General features: G+C 38.8%; 1 protein-coding gene across 1 annotated transcript in view; it reads left to right on the forward strand.

The window, feature by feature from the left end:
- Positions 1–20,136, forward strand: part of UST (uronyl 2-sulfotransferase) — a 158,036-nt gene that overhangs the window by 86,562 nt on the left and 51,338 nt on the right. The window contains exon 5 of the mRNA XM_071740535.1: positions 11,581–11,734. Coding sequence (XP_071596636.1) covers positions 11,581–11,734 — 154 coding nt within the window. The remainder of the gene's footprint in view (positions 1–11,580; positions 11,735–20,136) is intronic.

Below are 20,136 nucleotides of genomic sequence, written 5' to 3' on the forward strand. Positions count from 1 at the left end.
AGCACGTGAGTGTTTCTCAGGCATCATTAATTTTGCCGAACCAAATTCTGAAATCTTGAAAATCTCATCCTGACCTGAATGCTTGCCAGGGCCATTTTCCCCTCTGTTTTGAATAGTGTTTTAAGACTGCCTGCTGTTTCAGCTGAGTAAATGAATCCACGTTTATTCTTCTGTGTCTTCATCTTCTGGTTTAGTACTATTTTAGTACTATTTTATCTGAGTCTAAAGTAGTACAAAGAGACAGACAACAAGACAAATCTTAAAAAGACACACTAAAGCAAATGTAATGTGAATTTTTACAGACATAAATCTAATTAATTGCCTCAAACAACAGATAAAAAACTTAATTTTCCTGCTGTTCTTTGATGTGGTGAATGTCTACATAGCACTTGTCACAGGAGAAGCTTTTATTCCCACAGGTCACAGCTTCTGTTCCTGGTCTCTTCAGTGCAGGCAGGGCTAGCTTTAGGAGATGACTCAGTGCCTCAGGAGGGTGGCTACTCTATCCAGTTACTTTTGGGACCATTTCTTATGGGGAAGGTGGTGCTGTGCATTGAACTCTCCTTTACTTGTCATTTCAGGTTGAGGCTTTTCGTTATGGAGGCTATCAGCCTCCTCATTTCGTCCAAAATGCAGGACTGACTTTTCCATACCTGCCTTTCTTCTAATAATACCACATAGAAATTGTTCTTATACACAGAGCTAAATACTTAGGTGCTTTTTCATTTCATACCACCTATTGCTACCCAGGCAAACCCAGCATGGGATTTTCTTGCTTTTGATTGGAAAAGGAAAGAACTTCTCAGAAAAAGCATCCAGGCTTTATTTGAAGGCATCGTGTTCTGCTGCATCTGCCACTTCCTTGGTCACTTGATTCCCGTTGTCTGTTCACTTTACTGTCAAATTATTGTGGCTAATTTCTGATGTAGATTTCTCTGGCTTGTGCTCCTTATTGACTGAAGTGCTTTTTCTGTTCCCTGGTGTTTCTCCCCATGCATCTGTCTGCTGCTACCAAGCAATTTTTAATCTTCCTTTTGTTGACTACAGTCACTCTCAAACCTTTTGCTGGCAGTAGTTTTCCTCATCCATTTCATAACTACGTGACTCTTCTCTGAAACTTCTCCAGTAATTACGTACCCTCTCTTAAGTATAAGCATAAAAACTGTACTTTGGACCTCTATCAGCATCACTAACACTGTGGACAGTATGAAAAAACCTCTTTACAGTCACCATGCTTACACCTTCTAAAGCTATGGCTGTGTCAGAGCAATCTGGGCTTTCAAGTCACATTGCTTTTCCAGTGTGTTTGCTGTATCCTTTCCTAGTCACTGTTTACTAGGCTGCCATTTCCCATCCCATAGAAAAAGCCCTCATTCCGTGTTACCCTAGGAGGCAAAATGAGTGACATGAATCATGCAAAATTGCCAGGTGCTGTCCTACTGAAGGGGAAGTTGTGAAGTAAAAAATTCTTTGAATAAAAAGAAAATGAAAATTCTTGCAGTATGTAGGTATACCTCCAGAATGCAAGATCTATTGGCCTATCTTCAAAACAAAAGTAAAGAACTTTTTGCCTCCATACAGGGATATGTGCCTGAAAAGGGCCCATTACAGAACCAGGTTGACAGCTATCATTTATCTTTGTCGTATTCTAATTCCTTTTCACAATCAATAATGCATGTTTTTAAAAAGAATTATGGGAGGCGTTACTAAAAATAGTAATTTTTTTTTTGTCTCTGTCTTAATTGAAGTGTATTTACTAATTGCTGCTGTGAAAAGCATCCAAAATGCCAATTAGAAGCTAATATGAAGAAATGTCTCAGCTATAAGAAGATAAAGATTTATATGCTGGTATATTTGTTGAGATTGGAGGAGATAAAAAGCTATTTCAGCGTAGCTGCAGGTTGTTTGCTGACCTTTATCATAAATACCACTTGTCATCTATTTATTTAGCCTGAGAAAAAATGAAGCAGGAAGAATCTTTAAGTTTGTGCAAAAGCCCTACTTGACCTCTTAGCAATCTCCTGCTGAACTAAATAACTATAACAGTCTTTGGGCAGCTACTCAAGATGCTTGGTGTGTGCTCCAAGAGTCACAGACTTCAGAGAAGCAGAAAACATTTGCAGGAATGCACAGGGGGTGGTGAGGCCACAGCTTTGTGTCAGGATGAGTCAGGGTCGGGGAGAATTGAGCAACTCCTGTTTTGGATACAGGAAGGCAGCTTTCCTCCATCTGACAGTGAACTGTTATCTTCCAAGCATCCACTTACAGACCCAAGTTCAGGCAAAGAGGGAAGCTTGGCTATTTCCTCAAGTTTCTGAGTATATGCAAGTTACAGAGGAATGTTTAAAAACCTAAAGCCATGCCTCTGTCTGTGAACAGTAAGTGACTTTTGCTTGTTTAAAGGCTGGCTCATTAGGTCAGGGTAAAGTCATAGGAGGGAGAAGCATTAAAAAGACCACCCAGGGAGAGAAACAGGCTTTTCCATGTCTCACTGGAACCATGAATTCTTCACTTTCCGCAGTAGTTACAGGCCACTGGGGAATGATCTCCTTTAAAATTTCCTATGATGTGGCAAAGCAACGCACTGATAAATCATGGTCTTAATTTAATCTTACATTTCAATTAGTCTTTACAGTTCAGTTTGGTATATCTTATTTGTTTAAAGTCAGTATGAATTATCATCCAGCATTAGTATGTGAGGAGTCTTCCTTTCTGGGCTGTCTGCTGCCCTCTTCTTCCCTTTAATATCTGCTGTATGTAATTAGGATATGTGTGCATGTGCTCGAGAGCAGGGAACAACACTTTCCTTCTAGCATAGTATCCTAAGGAAATAAAACTTATACAGCAGTTACAGCTGTTCCACATCTTTCCAGTTCCCCCCCATGCCTAATTCCTAAATAATTTCTGAACTCATTGGCCAGTTCAAAGCAAACTTCTGGAAGGCCAATAGAAGAGTCAAGAGGTAACCACACTACTGCAGGTACATCTGTTGCCAGGTGACACCAAACTGCTGAAGAACCCTCTGCTGGGCCACAGCCAGGAGCCACCTCCCTGTGCCCTGCCTGCATGCCAGCCCCAGCTCTGCCATGTCCCTCTTACTCAAGGCATGAGAAGTGTGAGGGGACAGGTTTTGGGAAGGCAAGAAAAATCTGTTGGGCCTTCTGATTGAGACGGTACTTGTCTTAGTCCTTGGAATCAGCATGAGAAATATTTCTGGGTTTCTGTTACTCATTAGCGATGTTATTATAAAAAAATCTTGTTTTCCTTGAAAAAAGAATTTTTGGGGAGACAGTATTTATTTTATATTTTTACATATATTAGTTTTTTAAACAGACACAATGGTAGATACTGACTAATAAAAATGAGTAAATCAGGCTGCTATAACAACAGCGTCACATGCTGCACTGCTGATGGGTTTGGACAGTCTCCTTCAACTCTGACCTGAATTCTGAGTTATGGGCTGCAGTAAATCACATGCTTTATGAAAGCAGAGATAGACAAAGAGAGATTCAGTCTGGATAAGCCCCAAACTAAATTTAATTTATTAATATTGTTCAGGGGTTTTTTTTATTACTCATCAGTTTTGTGTGGTTTGGGTTTTTTTTCTTCATGCAGAAGCAGCAAGTTTAACACAGCACTTTGATGGTACAGTTTTTGGGCTCTGTAAAATGTGTCCTTAGCCAGCAAACAAAAAGGAACTGAAGAATTAACTTGACTGCATGTGATGGAATAAGCTGCTTGCTTGAAAGCAGGAGCACACTCTGTGCTGACAGTGTGGTGTTTAAAAGCCTTGCATGTTAGCTTGTTGCTTGTAAAGACTGGATGATACCTTTATAGTTTTTTATGGCAAATAAATATCTTACTTTGCCATGACTTACCCTTTGTATGTGTCTTTGTTCCATTGATTTGTTAATAGAATTTCACTTTTGAATTTTTTTATAGACTGGTAGGAGGTCAGTAAAACCAGGGTGATTTTGTGATATTGTTTTCATTGACTTGAAACTGTCATGGCATAGTTGTCACAACACTTAGATTTATTAATACCATGAGGATTCTTGTTTCTCCCTTGCTCTGAAACAAGCAATATCACACAGAGCATAGATGTTTCGTAGAACATGCCTACTACATGTTGTAAGCATGCTTCACTAGCTTTTGGAAATAGTATACTGGGGAAACTGGTGGAGGTGACATAACAAGATGCTGAATGTCCATAACCCTTTGAATGCAAACTCAGGTAGGATTCATGTGAAAATGCAGTAGTTCAGTCACTTGTGCTGATTCTGTACAGCTCAGCTGGGTAAGAGATTGGACCTGATGATCTCAGAGGTCCTTTCCAACCCAGAAGATTCTGTGATTCTGTGAGATTGGGCTCATTCAATTAACATCTTGAAACACTGATTGTAGACTAAGATTATCTACTAGTTTCATGTTGTAGATTTTTTTTCTCCTATAAAAAACCCCCATACACACATAGAGAATGTCATTAAAAATATGGTAAAAAAATATTATTACCCTCTGGACAGGCTCTTGAAGGTAGGGAAATATCAGCTAAACTTACGTGCACAACCTTAACAGTGTGTCTTTATGTGTGTTCATTACAATCTATATTTTTTTGCTAACACATCATGAAACACTTTCTACCATCATGTGAGGTCTGCTGTGTAAAGTACACATTTCATGAATGGCCACATGGTGCTGTAATCCCTCCTAGATCTTTTTTCCTTTTTTATACTACATTTTTTTAATGATGTGAGTGTGTAATGATGTTTTTTACCTGTGACTTGATGGAAGGCTAAGCACAAATCTAATGTGCAGTTTGACCTTCGCATGGTCTGATGGTTTTTTGGGGGTTTATTTTCTTAAAAAAACACTACAGTGAGTTTTTCCACGTATTTTAAGATTATCTGATTTAAAATTTATTTCCCTAGATTTCCTGTGTTCTTTGCATAATAGACCTTTTAGCTTTTATTCAGCTGGTAATATGATATTCTCAGAATGGAGATGGTTGCTTGCAATTTAGTTACTGAAGCTGAGATCAAACATAACACCTAACCTACCCTTTTTTACTGTTAGGGTTCCATGCTCACATTCACACTGTAAATTATATTACCAGTTAGGTAATATTAGTTGTAGTGGCAATCATGTAGCTGATCTTGACTTCGAGGAAAAAGATGGATTGTGGCACTCCCAAGTCCTTTTCTAGTCTTTCCCACCCTTGTGTAATGCATGATGCAGTCTACCTAGGTCTGAACTGAAAAGTTTCATCTTTCAGGAAGGAAATTTAAGTCTTGACTCAAAGTCACCAGTAATGGACAATCTGCTGCCCTTCGTAAATTCTTCCAATACTGAATTGTTTTCTTAGATTGTAAACTGTGAGCTGTTTTTCCCTTCATTTTTCTGAGAAATCCAATTGGCTCCTTTCCCCTGGATCTCAGAGTACATTTACCCACTATGTAGACTTTTACCAATTTTTTCCCCCATATAAACTTTCGTGCGCAATATCTTACACACTGTGGTGCAGTCCCATCTTGGCCTTCTCTGTGGTTTTTTTCCTTGGTTATTTTCAAGATGAAAGTTTTCTGTCTTTCTTGACATTTTCCATTGCAAGGCATTTTTTATACATCCTTCCCATGACTCCAGTGAACTCTGTGTGTGCTATGCCTAAAATGAACTCAGTGATCACATCAATGCTGTTCCAGGTCTTTGCTCCTCTCTGCTTCTTCTTATCAGAGCAAGGGAAACTAGGATTATTCTGGCCTGTAAATTCTCAGACAGAGCTGCTAATTTGTGGAGGGATGCAAGTTCTTGCCAGAATTGCTCCTTCTCTGTGAGTGTCCTCTCCTTCTCAATCTAGATGCTTTTCATTTGCTGTACTACAGCACATGAGGTTTACGTCTGTCTTGCTTCCCCTGTGGCTCAAGTCACTCCCTATCAGCAACTGTTCCTTTTCTTTTTCTCTATTTTTGCAACTTTATCTGAAATTCTTATCAGCAGTTTTGCACCTGCCTTCCAAATCATAGATTATCATGTCAAACTCCGTAGATTCAAAGCCTCAAGCATGATGGTAGTCACAGCTATCAACAGAGTATTGGATGTTGATTACATGCAGTTTCACATCCAGGAGGGAGCAGTCATGGTTTCTCTTTCAGTTACATTTATTTTTATATTCTGTAAAGTGTATAGATCTGTATACATGATCTATACCACCAAGTTACTGTGTTTTTTTTTTCTTTTATTATGCTTAATATACTGTATTTCAGTTTCCATATAGACATTCCTAGCGTTATCTTGAATAGCTCTCTGCAACAGCCATTTCCACAGAACAGCTGGAATCACCCGTGAGACTCTAGATAAACGTATTCATATGAGAAGTTGAATATGCAGTGCCAAATGCATTACAACATCCTTTGCATTGAAACCTTCATAACAAGTTGAGCCCCAAGTTTTTATGTGAACGTAACTATCTGAGCCAAATCTCTTGTTTCATCCAATTTTGAAGCTGTATCTTGTCTGCACAGGATGTTTGTTGATCTAATACTTTCCAAAGAGCTGTATCAGCTGTTCTGCTATTTGCTGAAAATGTATTGTAATAATGTGTAATTAGGTTTTCTGTATAATGTGCAACATTTGTGTATCTGAATTATAATGAAATGTTAATCCAAGGTTAAGAGAGATACTGAGGCAGACCTTTGGAAAGTCTTGAATACAAGGTATCTGGAATTAGATTATTTTAAATAATGCAGAGTTTTGCTATATCTGCTATTTGTGTTTTGTGGAGAATCAGTGTTTTCTCTTTCACTTTTTCCCAGCTTTAACTCTGCATTACATAAATGAAAACACAATTCCTACTTCCTTCTTTTGCTTTTACTTGAGTTGGAGATTCTGTACAGAACCAGGCAGGATTTGTATCATTGTTGGTGCTGTTTCTTATCAATCTATATACTGAACAACTTTGATATCCTCAGCATAATGAAATGAATGGGCAACTCCTCTCATTGTTTAGCATGCATGAATGTAAAAGACTGACAAAAAACCATAAAATATTCTGGAAGATTTACAGGATAGTGATATAGAGAAATATAAGGCTTTATGGTGTAATCTTTTAGCCATTTGCTGGTCTGAGGCAGTTTGCAAATCAGTTCCCAGAGGACTCAGTTGTGCTTTTAAAAGGACATTACCCAGACACATCACTTCAGAAGATGAAAACTCTGCTATTGAAATCATAGCTCCAGAAGGTGAATTAATGAGTGGAGTGTTGCCAGTTTGCAGTATTTTATTGTCAACCTTGAACCACTGAGCATTTTGAATCCCCATGCACGCCTCCCATTGAAGGGCAGCCCAGCCAAGGCTGGACTTTTGGAATTAAAATATTTATCTCACTTTGCTGGAAGTAGGAGGCTTCCAAAGGAAAACTTCAAAACACAGCCACTGCTTAGGGTGAAGGTATGATGCAAAAGCTGGAAGCATGGCTACAGACAAAAGAAGATAAAATCTTTGATTTTGGAGGCTGGCAATGCCAGGTAGTCCCAGGCAGACAGTACCTTTGGGACTCTTTGCATTTTGTCCTTGAGGAGGGTCCTTGGAGCATCCCAGAAGTGCCTGATGCCTTGAGTGCAGAATAGTGTTGCTTTGCTGTGAGTGCATGATAATATAAGATAACTTTTCATTTCAAAATACCTTTTCCAGGAGATAGGTTTCGATGTAAGTCCTTAAAAGGTGAAATTTCTATCTTGGTGCTTTTACATGACCTCACCCTGAAGCTGTGCTACAGCAAGTAGTGGAGCTATAGAATAATTGATGAGTAAAATTTGCTGGGTAATTATATTCTTGGCATGTGATTCTCAGCTGTATGAAGCTGTAAAAGGAAAATTCTTTTCTAAGAAGGACACAATATTCCTGTCCCTGTTAATATTAGGTGACTGTCAGTTCTTATTTGCTTCCATTATATAGAACTTCTAACAAGCAATTCATTTATTTAAGGGAGACATTTTGCAGTAAAAGTTGTTCTAGATAATAGGTTGGAAATCTTTTCCTTGAGGAGTGTAGCTCGCCCACAGGAACAAAGAAGCCTGTTTCTGTTTTTGCAAAGCATTTTGTGCTCAATAGAAATGCTTCAACTTCCTAAAGTGAAGTGAAATGAAAAAATAATAGGAGCTGAGAGATTATCTATTATAAATCCAAACAAATCACTTTGTTTGAATCTTTTAATTTTATTTATTTATTTATTTTATTTTATTTTTTCTCCTAAGGGATTTGTAAATAGTTTTGAAAAAAGACTTTGGTCATTGAATAATAAAATTGGAATTCATCAGGGACATTTTTCTAAGGGGCAGACTTGCAACATCTGGCATACTTCTTGCCTTTTTTCCCCCCACTTTTATCAAAAAAGGAATGAGGGACTATATTATTAATTAATTATCACTGATTGAAGCCTGCAAATATTCTAGTTCTTTTTTATAAAAGAGAACCCTACAAATACACCTATCACAACAGAGCAGTTAAAACTAATGGGATCTAATAGTATATACTAAAGAAACCAGGAGAAGTACAAGAGCACTTCAGAGGATCAGTTCTCTGCTTGAGTGGCGATTTCCTGGCCCACTATACCCAGTTGCAGCGATAAACTGGAGGGCATGAGAATGATCAGGTATCTTTAGCATGTGGGATCCAATCTTGATTGCACTCAGGGAAGGTAAGCCTTCTTGCATAGACCTTTTTTTTTTTTTTTTTTTTTTTCTAAATAGCTTAAGTTACTGATTTTTTTGACCAGTGGGATTTTTTTAAGCCACATGGATGCTGCTTAGCTTCCATAAAAGATTCTCAGTACTGTCCATAGTTGCTGGAGTTGTTGGAGTTTAAAGTATTATAAACTATGTTTTTAAACAATGCAGATTTGAGTAAGAGTAAGAGCCAGAAGACAATTTTTTTAAAGATTCCTTGCTTATTGCCTGGTGGAGCAATTGCAGCTACGTGTAAACCGGGCTGATTACTGTGGGCAGGAAATCAAAAATTTGGGCTATCCTGTGTTTGGGGAGGCAGGGCGTTTCAGAAATGAGAAGTTGTTCTGTAGCTTTTTCAAGGAGTGACCTTCAGCTATCCTCTTAGAACCAACGAGGTTACATTTGCCTCTTCTCTTAGAGGTGTTGGTTCTGGATTCATAGTTGACATGTTCAGGGATGTGACCTTATTGCCTAAGTGAGGGCTCTGCCACTTTGGTGGGTTGATTATGCAATCTGACCCATCCTTTCACTTCAGAAAAGAAAATACTTGTTGAGTATTTCTATCTAGACAACTAATAGCTGCCTGCTTTTGATTTCTTTCTTTCTTCTGAGGAGCATTTAGGCTTAATGTCCTCGTTGATACCCAGGGCAGGATATTGCTGCTGTCTTGCTTCTCTGAATCTTGTAATATTTCTGTTGCTGTCTTGAGACTACTTACACCTGTCATCACTTCTTACTGTCTTCATTGCTTCCCCTTTCTTTGCTCTTCTCCACTCCCTTTGTTTTTGTATTACTGATGATCTGCATCAAGCAGCAGAAAGATAAGTTCAGTAATTAATGCAACCTATCCCTCCATTAATTTAACTTGAAAAATTGAGTTTTCATGGCTAGCAGCCGTGGCATTCACCAAAAGCTTCCCATGTGAATAAATATTGCCAAGGCTTTGTGCCCTCATTGTGCTATAGTATTTTCAAGAATGCCTTTTTTTTTTTTTTTTTTTTTTTTTTTTTTTTAATGTGGGACAATATAAAGACAAAAAGGAGCAAAGACAAAGAAAAATTCAGGATAATGAATTTAGGATATTTCCCTTGTACACCCATGTCCAAACTGGGCTTTGCACTAATCAGGAAGCAAGGAGCATCTGTCTTCTTAATTGGATTGTTTTAAAGCTTTATGCTGTCTGTGCAATTTCAAATTATGGCAGTGATCCTGCAACGTTGAGGTCAATTAAATTTCAGATATGCATAGTTATTCATGAGATGAGCTTTTGCAGACTGTATTTTAGTAGTCTGGGGAATCATGCAGAATAAAAATCAAGTTGAAACCATATGGAATTTTTCACTTTTACTAGAATTCATATTTTTAAAAATTTTGCTGGCTCTTTAATATTTATGAGGAGTCGTGATCTTTTATTATACATGTTGAATTATTCATCTGAATATGAAAATGAAGAGAAGACGAGTTGGGACTTTTTAATCTAAAGGATGTTCTTTAGTTTTCTCAATTCTAATGTAATATTTTACATTTTAAAAAAAAAACATACATCATGACTCAAAAAATAATCAGAATGTCATTTAAATATTTAAATGTGGGTTTCTTCTCAAGCTTCCAAAAATGAAGCATAAGCTAGTGCTCGAAAAAGGATTTTTCTCCTAAACTGGGGAAACAGAAGGAAGAAACATAATTCATGCTCTTAGATAATGCAAATTCAAAGTTGAATTTACCCTATGAACTTGTTAATCAAGAAAGTTTTTATTTTGTTTTTTATTTCACAGCATTTTTAGTCTATTTTTCAGTTTTGACCATGGAAGAATGTAGGTAACTTTCCTTTTTTCTGTCCAGTTAGGGCTGTTCTCCTGATGCTGTGTGTTGATGTAAAATATGCAGTCGATATTGTAACGATGTAAAATACAGTATGATTTCAGAACTTCTCAATCTTCCTTTTCCTCCTTTCCTTATTTTGTATCCTATCTATTAAACTGAAAGTGTTTGTCATTAACTACCAAGAGGAGTTGTACCTGAAGGTAAAGTTGAGCTGATGAGTGAAGGAACCTATGCTGTATTTTGCTGTTGTGCCTAGCTTGGTCACAGCTGGTTTTACCCTTTTGTTTTCCTTGGTCTTGAATGTACTTTAAATTGTTATTAATTTTCTTTTTTGAAGTAGGAATTTTCATAGTGACTTTTTAAAAAAATATATCTTTGTGAAGTGCAGTATAAGGATAAGGTGTTGCATAACTGCAAAATAACCTCAAATCCAGCCAGTGGTGTAGGCTTGGGATGAGGAGATGAAGATCTGCACAAGTTCCAGCAAATACAGGGATGGAAATACCATGCATATCTGTCAGTTCATCCAAAGGAAGCCTTTTGAAATAAGCTTTGTGTGTTGCAAAATCCTTTGCACATTACTACACTCACTGCACAGGTGAGGGTGATGGAAGGCTGCCTTGTGGCTGTTAGTGTTAAGGGGTGCCTGCTCTGACATGACTCCCCAGCTGGGAAGGGTGATGAGAAAGAAGAAATGCTCAGTCTCAGATTCAGCTGCAGAAGGTTTTTTACCTACAAACAGGAAGGAGAAAACTCAAGAAGAAAAACTGTTGGCACAGTGGGAAAAAATCGTCGTAAAGTGTTTGTAATACACAGGCAGCTTACTGTAACATCATATATACTGTTTGTCCTAAGGAGATCTGATATTCTTCTACAAAAGTTTGATAATTAGCTGTAAGCTTCTCAGTTTCACTCCTAACTTTGTAAAAGCTCTGAACTTCTGTATACAGTGATTTGAAAACACTGAGATGAAAGATAGGTATGTGTGCATATGTGGAAACTTCTGATGAGATTCACCCATTTCTCTTCCCACCAGGTTTGGAGGAGACCAGCCAGTGTACATCAATATTATTAGAGATCCTGTCAATCGGTTTTTATCCAATTATTTTTTTCGACGTTTTGGAGACTGGAGAGGAGAACAGAATCACATGATCCGTACCCCCAGCATGAGGCAGGAGGAAAGATACCTGGTATGTTTAAATTAAAGACTCTGATTACTGGTTTCCCAGCATTACATAACTGATATTCAAACTGGATGCTCGAGAAGTGCAACACCAAGGTGTCTTACAGCTTGTCTGTTTTCCTCTGTCTTTGTTTGACCTGATCCTAAGTTTCGGCAGATAGGGCTTCCACCACCTCTCTGGACAACATGTTCTAGTGCCCCACCACCCTCATGATGAATAACTTTTTACTAACTTCCAATCTAAATCTGCCCACCTCTAGTTTGAATCCATTGCCCCTAGACCTGTCACTGCCTGACATCCTAACAAATCTCTCACCATATTTCTTGTAGGGCCCCTTCAGATACTGGAAAGCTACAATAAGGTCTCCTCAGAGCCTTCTCCTCTCCAGGCTGAATAACCCCAACTCTCTCAGTCTGTCTTCATAGGAGAGCTGTTCCAGCCCTTTGATCATCCCTGTGGCCCTTCTCTGGACATGCTCCAGCATGTCCATGTCTTTCTTGTAATAGGGGCTCCAGAACTGGATGTACTACTCAGGTGGGGTCTCACAAGAGCAGGGGACAAGAGCGGAATCACTTCCCTCGAGCTGCTGGCCATGCTTCTGCTATGCAGCCAAGGATCTGGTTGGTTATCTGGGCTGCAATGCACACTGATGGCTCATGTTGAACTTCTCATCCACCAGCACCCCCAACTCCTTTTTCCTCTGGGCTGCTCTCCATCCAGTCCCTGCTCAGCCTGTATCAGTGCTTGGGGCTGCCTCGACCCAGATGCAGGACCTTGCACTTGGTCTTGTTGAACTTCATGAGGTTGGCATGGGCCCACCTCACCAGCCTGTCAAGGTCCCTCTGGATGCCATCCCTTCCCTCCAGAGTGTAAGCTGGGACACATCCTGGGGACATCAGTGAACTTGCTGAGGGTGCACACAATGCCACCATCCATGTCCCCAACAAAGATCTTAAACAGGGCAGGTCCTAATACTGATCCTTCAGGGACTGCACTTGAAGGACATTTACAAATTTTGTAATTTACAAATTTTGACATTTACAAATGTTGAATGGGAAACATAGAAGCTGGGGGGGCTGGTTTGATACTGATTTCTTTGCATGCCCAGCTCCTTAACAAGACAAAATGGTGCAATTAATTCTTACCCCTTCTGTATTGTAGATCCAGTTTGATTTGAATCAGCCACACTTAAAGAGGGTTCACACTGCAAAGGGTTCAATGGCACAGCTGTGACAGGACAGCTTGATGGGCTGCCATGAGATGTTGCAGGCCAGATGTAATGCCAAAGGAAGAGAGTTCTATGGCTTTTGAAGAACAAAGACAGGATGTTTTGACAGTGTTTTTGAGGGGCAGTAGAGTACAACATGTGGTGTGGATGAACCGTAGAGAGCACAGCTCTGAACAACTGCCACACAACACTTTTCAGTCCTAGCCAAGGTCAAATGGATCCAAAGAGGATTAGTTTTTTTCCATATGACAGGGCTGTGTTGATTTATTTTGTACTTTACTACTGTTATTTGTCATGCAAAGTCCTGAAAACTTGAGCTTATAAATTATGAATAATTGAAGTTGTGGGTGGTATCAGTGCAACTACATATAGCCTTAAATTTTAATGACATCTGCTATACAGATATAACTCACACATATATATATATATATATATATATATGTATATAACTCATTTCAGTAATCTTGCAAATTGACTTCCTCTTTGGTATATGTCTAGGGACACTGAAGTGGTCCCTGCATCAGCTAAGCAGGTTTTCACCTCCTGGTGTGCAGTCAGGAGGCAGTACCAACAGTTTTGCATACTGTGTGCATGGAATTTTTTTTCCTCATCCATGAAGTGGACAAAGGAATTGCAGAAATTCGTGTGGGTTGCTTTTTTTACTGTGTTACTACTTCATTAGCGCTATCATGGTTTTGTTTTAAAAAATGTTAAAAAAGAGCAGCACAGTCTTTACTTCATCCTGAGTGCTTCTACTTCTCATTTGAATTGGTAGGTGCAGTGGTTGCACTGCAACTGTAGTTGCATCACAACTGACTGACTATAAAAGATGGTATTAATTCAGTACTGCCTGTGCAGTTTAAGAAGTGATATGTACAGCCAGTGAAATACTACTTAAAGCATAACTGAAATTAATATATCTGATTTCTGTTGTTTGTGGTGGTTTAAAATGTACTAGAAAGAAACCACCTTGCATTTTTGTTTGTGCTGGGGTGCTCTTTAAGAAATTATTTATATGCATGTGCACAAGTGAACCCATACACAGATCAGTACAAAAGCTATAAGGTAAAGGAAATAAAAAATCTCCATCTAAGGTCAGCAGTCATTTTGTTCAAAGGGTTATTTGTTGGTCTGTGGCACCACCAGCATCCTTTATAAAAACTGGTTTTGCCCTTTCATTATAATTTTCTCTCTTAGGAAATGAGTGTTAAAACCCTGGAAGTGTTTTTGAGATAGGTCCTCCATCCCTCCTTGGCAGACTTTGGCTGTCACTTGCACCGCTCCAAGAGGGCAGTTGCTCTTGTCACAGTGACATATAGGCCACTCACCAGTGAAATTCATTTTAACAAAAGCCACTCTTTTGAAATGTTAAGCTTCTTTAAGACATGTGCTATCCAGCCACATAATATATTGCATGACTGCATTTTAATCTGTTCCTCAGTGGTGCAAGGAGACTTGCTGGCACATATTTTAAAACTCAGGGAATGGATTTTGTGGAATGGTGGCTTCAGAAGTCTGCTAAATCAATTGCCTAATCCAGCTCTGAAGCAAGTTAAGTATCAGCACTTTAGCACAGGACTGATGGCTGGTCTGATTGCTGCTTTCATACCTTGTGCAAATCTTCCCTGATATTTTTTCTCTTTTTTTTTTTTAATTGACAACTCATCACAAAGCAACACTTTTTTTTTACAGGGGATTATTTGAAGTATAAGCTTAGATTCAGCATATTAAATAGTTTCGATAGTGATCACAGTATTAAACCCAAGTCAGCTGAGATGAGGTGTGCCTGACTATGAGCAGAGATATGAAAGCAGGGCCAGGATAAGAGAATCTTTTGCTTTTCTTTTTTCATCATGCCTCAGATCAACAGCTAGGAAAATGGAAAGTTGACGATTTCTTCACAGTGTTGAGTTCATTGATGAAGAACCTGAGAAACCTTTTGTTGACAGCAGTCAGAGACTTGCAGAATGGCCTAGAGAAGCTGTAACTCCACTTTTACCAGGAGAGAAGGGTTTGCCTTTGGAAAGTTATCTATCTCAAAATTAGGGCATCAGGGGCTAACTGCGCTTTTCTCAATCGTGACATTCCTGGCTTTCTATCTCTTGGAAGGTGCTGTGGGCAACTAGGAACCTTTCCAAGCTATTCTGCTGCCAACACTGGCCTCCCTTGGAAAGCTGAGGGCAGTATGTGTTTTCCCTCAGAAACTGCAGTGTGAAAGCATGGGAGCTCAGCACCTCTATAAAGCAGGCTCCCAAAGGAGGAAAAGCATTTTAAGATCAAATTTTGTGTCTGCGTAACTCCTGCTTGGCCATTGGGTTGTGATATCCTTAGAAACACTACCTCCTCTCAATTATAATCCTTAAAAAAATGGGGGTATTGAAAAAACAATAAACCTGAAAGACTTGTAGTACTTTGGGTGCTGTTTTGTTTTGGTTTTTTATAAGTTTGGAAACCTGAACTGCTGCAATTGCAAAGATCAGAAATAGAGACAGAAATTTCCACCGTTCACTGATAATTTGAAATTTTCTCTGAACGGAGCTTCAAGCTCTGACTCTATTCCAGAGAAAGCAACCATTCATTCAGGAGGCAGAGAAATTGTTGTAAATGTTTTGTAAATGTCTGTGTTTACCAAAATTTAATTGAAAGGCAGGATATAAAACAAGCCCTTTATTCACAAGTCAGATGCAGCAGAGGCAGCTGCTGCAATGTGAGACTTTCCACCCAGGTCAGCCAGCTTCTTGCCCTGACCTGGCCCTTTCTCTGCTGGAGTGAATTACTGTCAGTCACCTACAGAGATGACTTCCAACTTCCTCAGAATAAATAGCAGCAACACCTTAACATGGAATAGGACAGAGAGGTTCAGGCCTGAAATGGTGGCAAGCACTTCAGGTTGAGTCTCAGGCACACATATGTGAGAGCCATGCTGTGTTATGGTCCTGTAAGATGAGATAAATTCACAAAAGTTAATTTAAATCCATCCTAGTGATTGTGTTTCAGGTTGGACTAGAGTTCTGAGAGTAAATACACTTCAGTAAAGTCAGTAAACTCTTACCAGTGCAGCTGGTACCAATCAAAGGAAGAGTGTGCACCAGGTGATTTAGTTTAAGGCTTGGAAATGCAGAAGGTACAAAGCAGTCCTGATAGAGGGACTACCTTAAATGTTTGTAAGTTTTATATTGAAATTGTCCTTTCCATAAGGTTTTATTAGTAATTACCTAGTATTTATTGCAACTGGAGCGTGAGACATCAAATGTGAAAGGTAGGTATGGATTTTTTTGTCTTTCCTTAATAATTTCTAAAATTTTGATCTAAGACAGTTAAGGGTGAATGAGTGTGTGTGAAGCAGCATGGGCTGTTTCTTCTTGCCTGAATTGCAGGAAATGTGCTTTTATGCAATTCTGATCTCTGTTAAGCTCACAAATAATATGGCTCCTAACTCACTCAAGTATGAAATCTAAACATCTTTGAGCTCATTTGTCAGAAGAGAGAGGTTTTGTATAAAAAAGATTGTTCAGCAAATGAAGAATTTGCTCTCTTCCTACAGCATGTTTCAGGTTTTTTTTATAATTAGCAGTTAAGTTTATGCTGTGTCTCTGTCAGGCTCGGCACAGTCTTTCAGCCTTATCTCTGAAAATAAATATGCTTTTATCAGCTAAAAATAAAAAAAATTCAAACAATAATCAGCTTCAGTTATGCTAAAGATTACTCATGCAAGTAATCCCATAAAGAAGCATCTGTCCATTTGTCTTTTAAATTAAATGCAAAAAATATTTGTAAAAGGGGAATTAGGATTACTGCAAAGGAGGGAAGAAAAATTCAAAGGACATCAGGGAACTTTGAAGCAAAACTTTATACAATAGGGATCTCTCCTATGGCAAAGGGAGGCTTTTTGGCACCAGTGCTATTTAACATCTTTGCTGGAGACATGGACAGTGGAATTGAGTGCATCCTCAGCAAGTCTGCTGACAGCATCAGTGTGGTGAAGTCAACATGCTGGAGGGAAGGGATGCCATCCAGAGGGATATTGACAGGATGGAGAATTTGGCTCGTGCAAACTACATGAAGTTCAAAAAGGCCAAGTGCAAGGTTTTGCACCTGGGTGGAGGCAACCCTATGCACAAATACAGGTCAGGAGGAGGAAGGATTGAGGAGAGCCCTGAGGAGGACTTGGGGGTGGTGGTGGACCAGAAACTTAATATAAGCCATCAATGTGCACCTGCAGCCCAGAAAGCCAACCGTGTCCTGGGCTGCATCAAAAGAAGACAGGCTGAGAAAACTGGGGTTCTTAGAGGCTCCAAGATGACTTTATAGCAGCTTTCCAATATCTGAAGCCTTCAAGAAAGCTGGGGTAGGAGTTTTTACAAGGCCATGTAGTGAGAGGAGAAGGGGAAATGGCTTTAAACGGGAAGAGGGGAGATTTCAGTTAAACATTAAGAAAAAATTCTTTCCTGTGAGGGTGGTGAGACACTGGCACAGGCTGCCCAAGAAAGTTGTGGCTGCCCCCTGCCTGGAAGTGTTCAAGGTCAGGTTGGGTGGGGCCTTGAGCAGCCTGGTCTGGTGGGATTTGTCACTACCTGTGACAGGGGGATTGGAACTAGATGATCTGTAAGGTCCCTTCCAACCCAAACCATTCTATGATTTTCTTGCTAAACGTTTAAACGAATGTTGTTTAGGTTGTTTCATAATGTTCAAACAAAATTATAGAAAAAGCTGAACAGTTAAACCCCACAGAATGATTTTTTTTCTATTTCTAAATTTTGACAGTTTCCTTTTATGACTACATAGTTTTTTCTTAATGTAAGAATATTCACTAAATACATTTAACCATTTGTATTATTTATATCCAAAAATTTTTATCTGCAATTAAAAATACTTATTTACCCTTTGCATTGATTTTTCCAAGACCATCTTGCTGTCTCAGTTCCTGTCTTTATCTGGATAATAGAAATATTCAACCATGGTTAATTGTATTGTGAACTGTTATTGATAGTAGCACACTGGGCTTTCTCCTTCATGACTTTAGATGTTTCTTGAAGCCTTTCAGTCTGCCAGGGAGTTGGCCTCCAGGAGAGAACATGGTATGGTATGGAACCCATGCCTCCACCTCCTGACTCTCGCTCTCATGAGTATGTTTCTTTATAAAAAAGGCAGTGGCAAATTGTCAGCCTGCAGGTTTGGTGGAGGGGGTATAGAGGATTCATTTCTGTGTGGGATTTTTCTGCTGAGGACCTCACAGAGGCTACACATGTGCATTGACTGAACCCTGGAACTTTTAGAAGGGGTCTTGTGGATTTGGTTAACATTGTTTAGATTGGAAATTTGAGGCATGCCGTGGTTAAAATTATTTGCTTATGTCTCTGCAGTGCATACCAGGTATTAGGGAGTTAAATATATAAATCTAAAATTACATATTCCAGTTACTGGGTTCTGAGCTGTAGGTAGGAGCCAAAATGTTTTATGCACCTTCTGTGTTTTCCCTAACTTCCCATCACACAGTTGTCCTTTTGCTCCCCGTGTTATACATTGGTGCTGAGATGGTTTCAGTTGGGTCATTGGAGGTACCACGATGTGGCTGTAGATCTGGTTTGAGGATCACACACAGTGGTATCAATCTCTGTCTGGGACTGGGCTGCAGGGAGGGCACTGCTGAAGTGCAGCCACCTGTCAGCTGACCCAATCAGAACATTCTGCTGCTTCTTCCCTCTAATGAGGCTTTTAATAGTTTCCAGCTGTTCCCTTATACTGCATTAACTCTTCACAGAAAAATGTCTGACACATTTTTGTAACTGTTCATCTGCTGTGTATGCTCTAAAGCACCATCTTGCCTTTAGATTCTGCCATTTCGTACTAATAATTTATTGAACCACAAAGTTAATGCTAATTCAGACCTTAGCTGGAGGAGGGACTGATTAAACAACTAATAAAATGTAATATTATGGGAAATGTTTTCATGGCTGAAATTTACTTTTCAGTGACTTCAGTTTACTAACCAGTATTTTTTAATGCTCCCCTGTGGGGTTTGCATTCCAAACATTACAGCGTTAGGGAATTCTATGAGAGCAAGAAAATCTTAATCTGTTTTCATTTATTAATCTGAGTCAATTGCACATAGTAAATAAGCAATATACCGTTGGTTAAGATGGCAGCACTAAAATATTTTATGATATTTATAATATATATCTATATTGATGGTAAAGACAAAAAGATTGGGATTTTATTAATACTATGCCTTTATTTTAATCATACCATTCATATATCATTCCTTTTCATGGAGGCAGGATACAGGATAACCACAATATTTTGCTTCAGAATGTTAAAACATTAACTATATTTTCATGCAATGTTATATGGAAATGAAAATTTCTGGCTGTTGCAAATGTTAAGAAACCACATAAGAAACCAGAAGCCAAGTAGCAGAAGAGCCCCAAGCACTAAATACCCACAATCTTATTTAAACTTAACCTTATTACAGCATCTTAGAACCACCAGTAAGTAGTATATATGGTATTTAAGACATTTGAATATTTAGTAATTTATATTATTTTAAATACGAACCTTGATGTATTAAGTAGGTTGCAAATGGTGACTTCATTTTTATGGAAATTTTACTATATTTGTTATTTGTGTCTCTCTGAGCATGAATACAGGATAGCTCTTGATGTTTTCTTTTGTAGTTCTTATGTGTTGTGGTAGCCTGGGGAACTGGTTTTCTTCGACTTCTCTATAGAAAGGAATTGTTTGTAGAGCAGAAAATCCCAAATGCAGAACAAAAATTCTAATATTTTGACGCTAGTTTTCTAAGACTTTATAACCTGAATAAGAGGGGAGGGTTATATTTTTAGAAGGTATATTTTTGAAGATTGAAATGAGAACAAAGAAGAGCAGTCTTGTGTAGCCCATGAATAAGAGCCAGTCAATCTCACCTTCAGCAAGGGTAGGAAAACGGGTTAGGGGGGATACTCCTTATTTCACACAGAAAATTATGAGTTTACAGCAGATTGTTACCATTTAGGAAGGAGACCTTGTTTGTGTGGTGGATTCTTTTACCATAGCATCAGTTCAGCTCTCATTAGCAGCCAAAAAATCCAAATCCCAAGCCATAGAGAACCTCACTGAGTATAAATACATAGTGTCACTGCAATTGACATTCTTAATTTGACATTTGTTACTTCTCATTCTC

The sequence above is a fragment of the Heliangelus exortis genome, chromosome 3 (assembly GCF_036169615.1).
Source record: "Heliangelus exortis chromosome 3, bHelExo1.hap1, whole genome shotgun sequence".
In the NCBI taxonomy this organism is placed as follows: Eukaryota; Metazoa; Chordata; class Aves; order Apodiformes; family Trochilidae; genus Heliangelus; species Heliangelus exortis.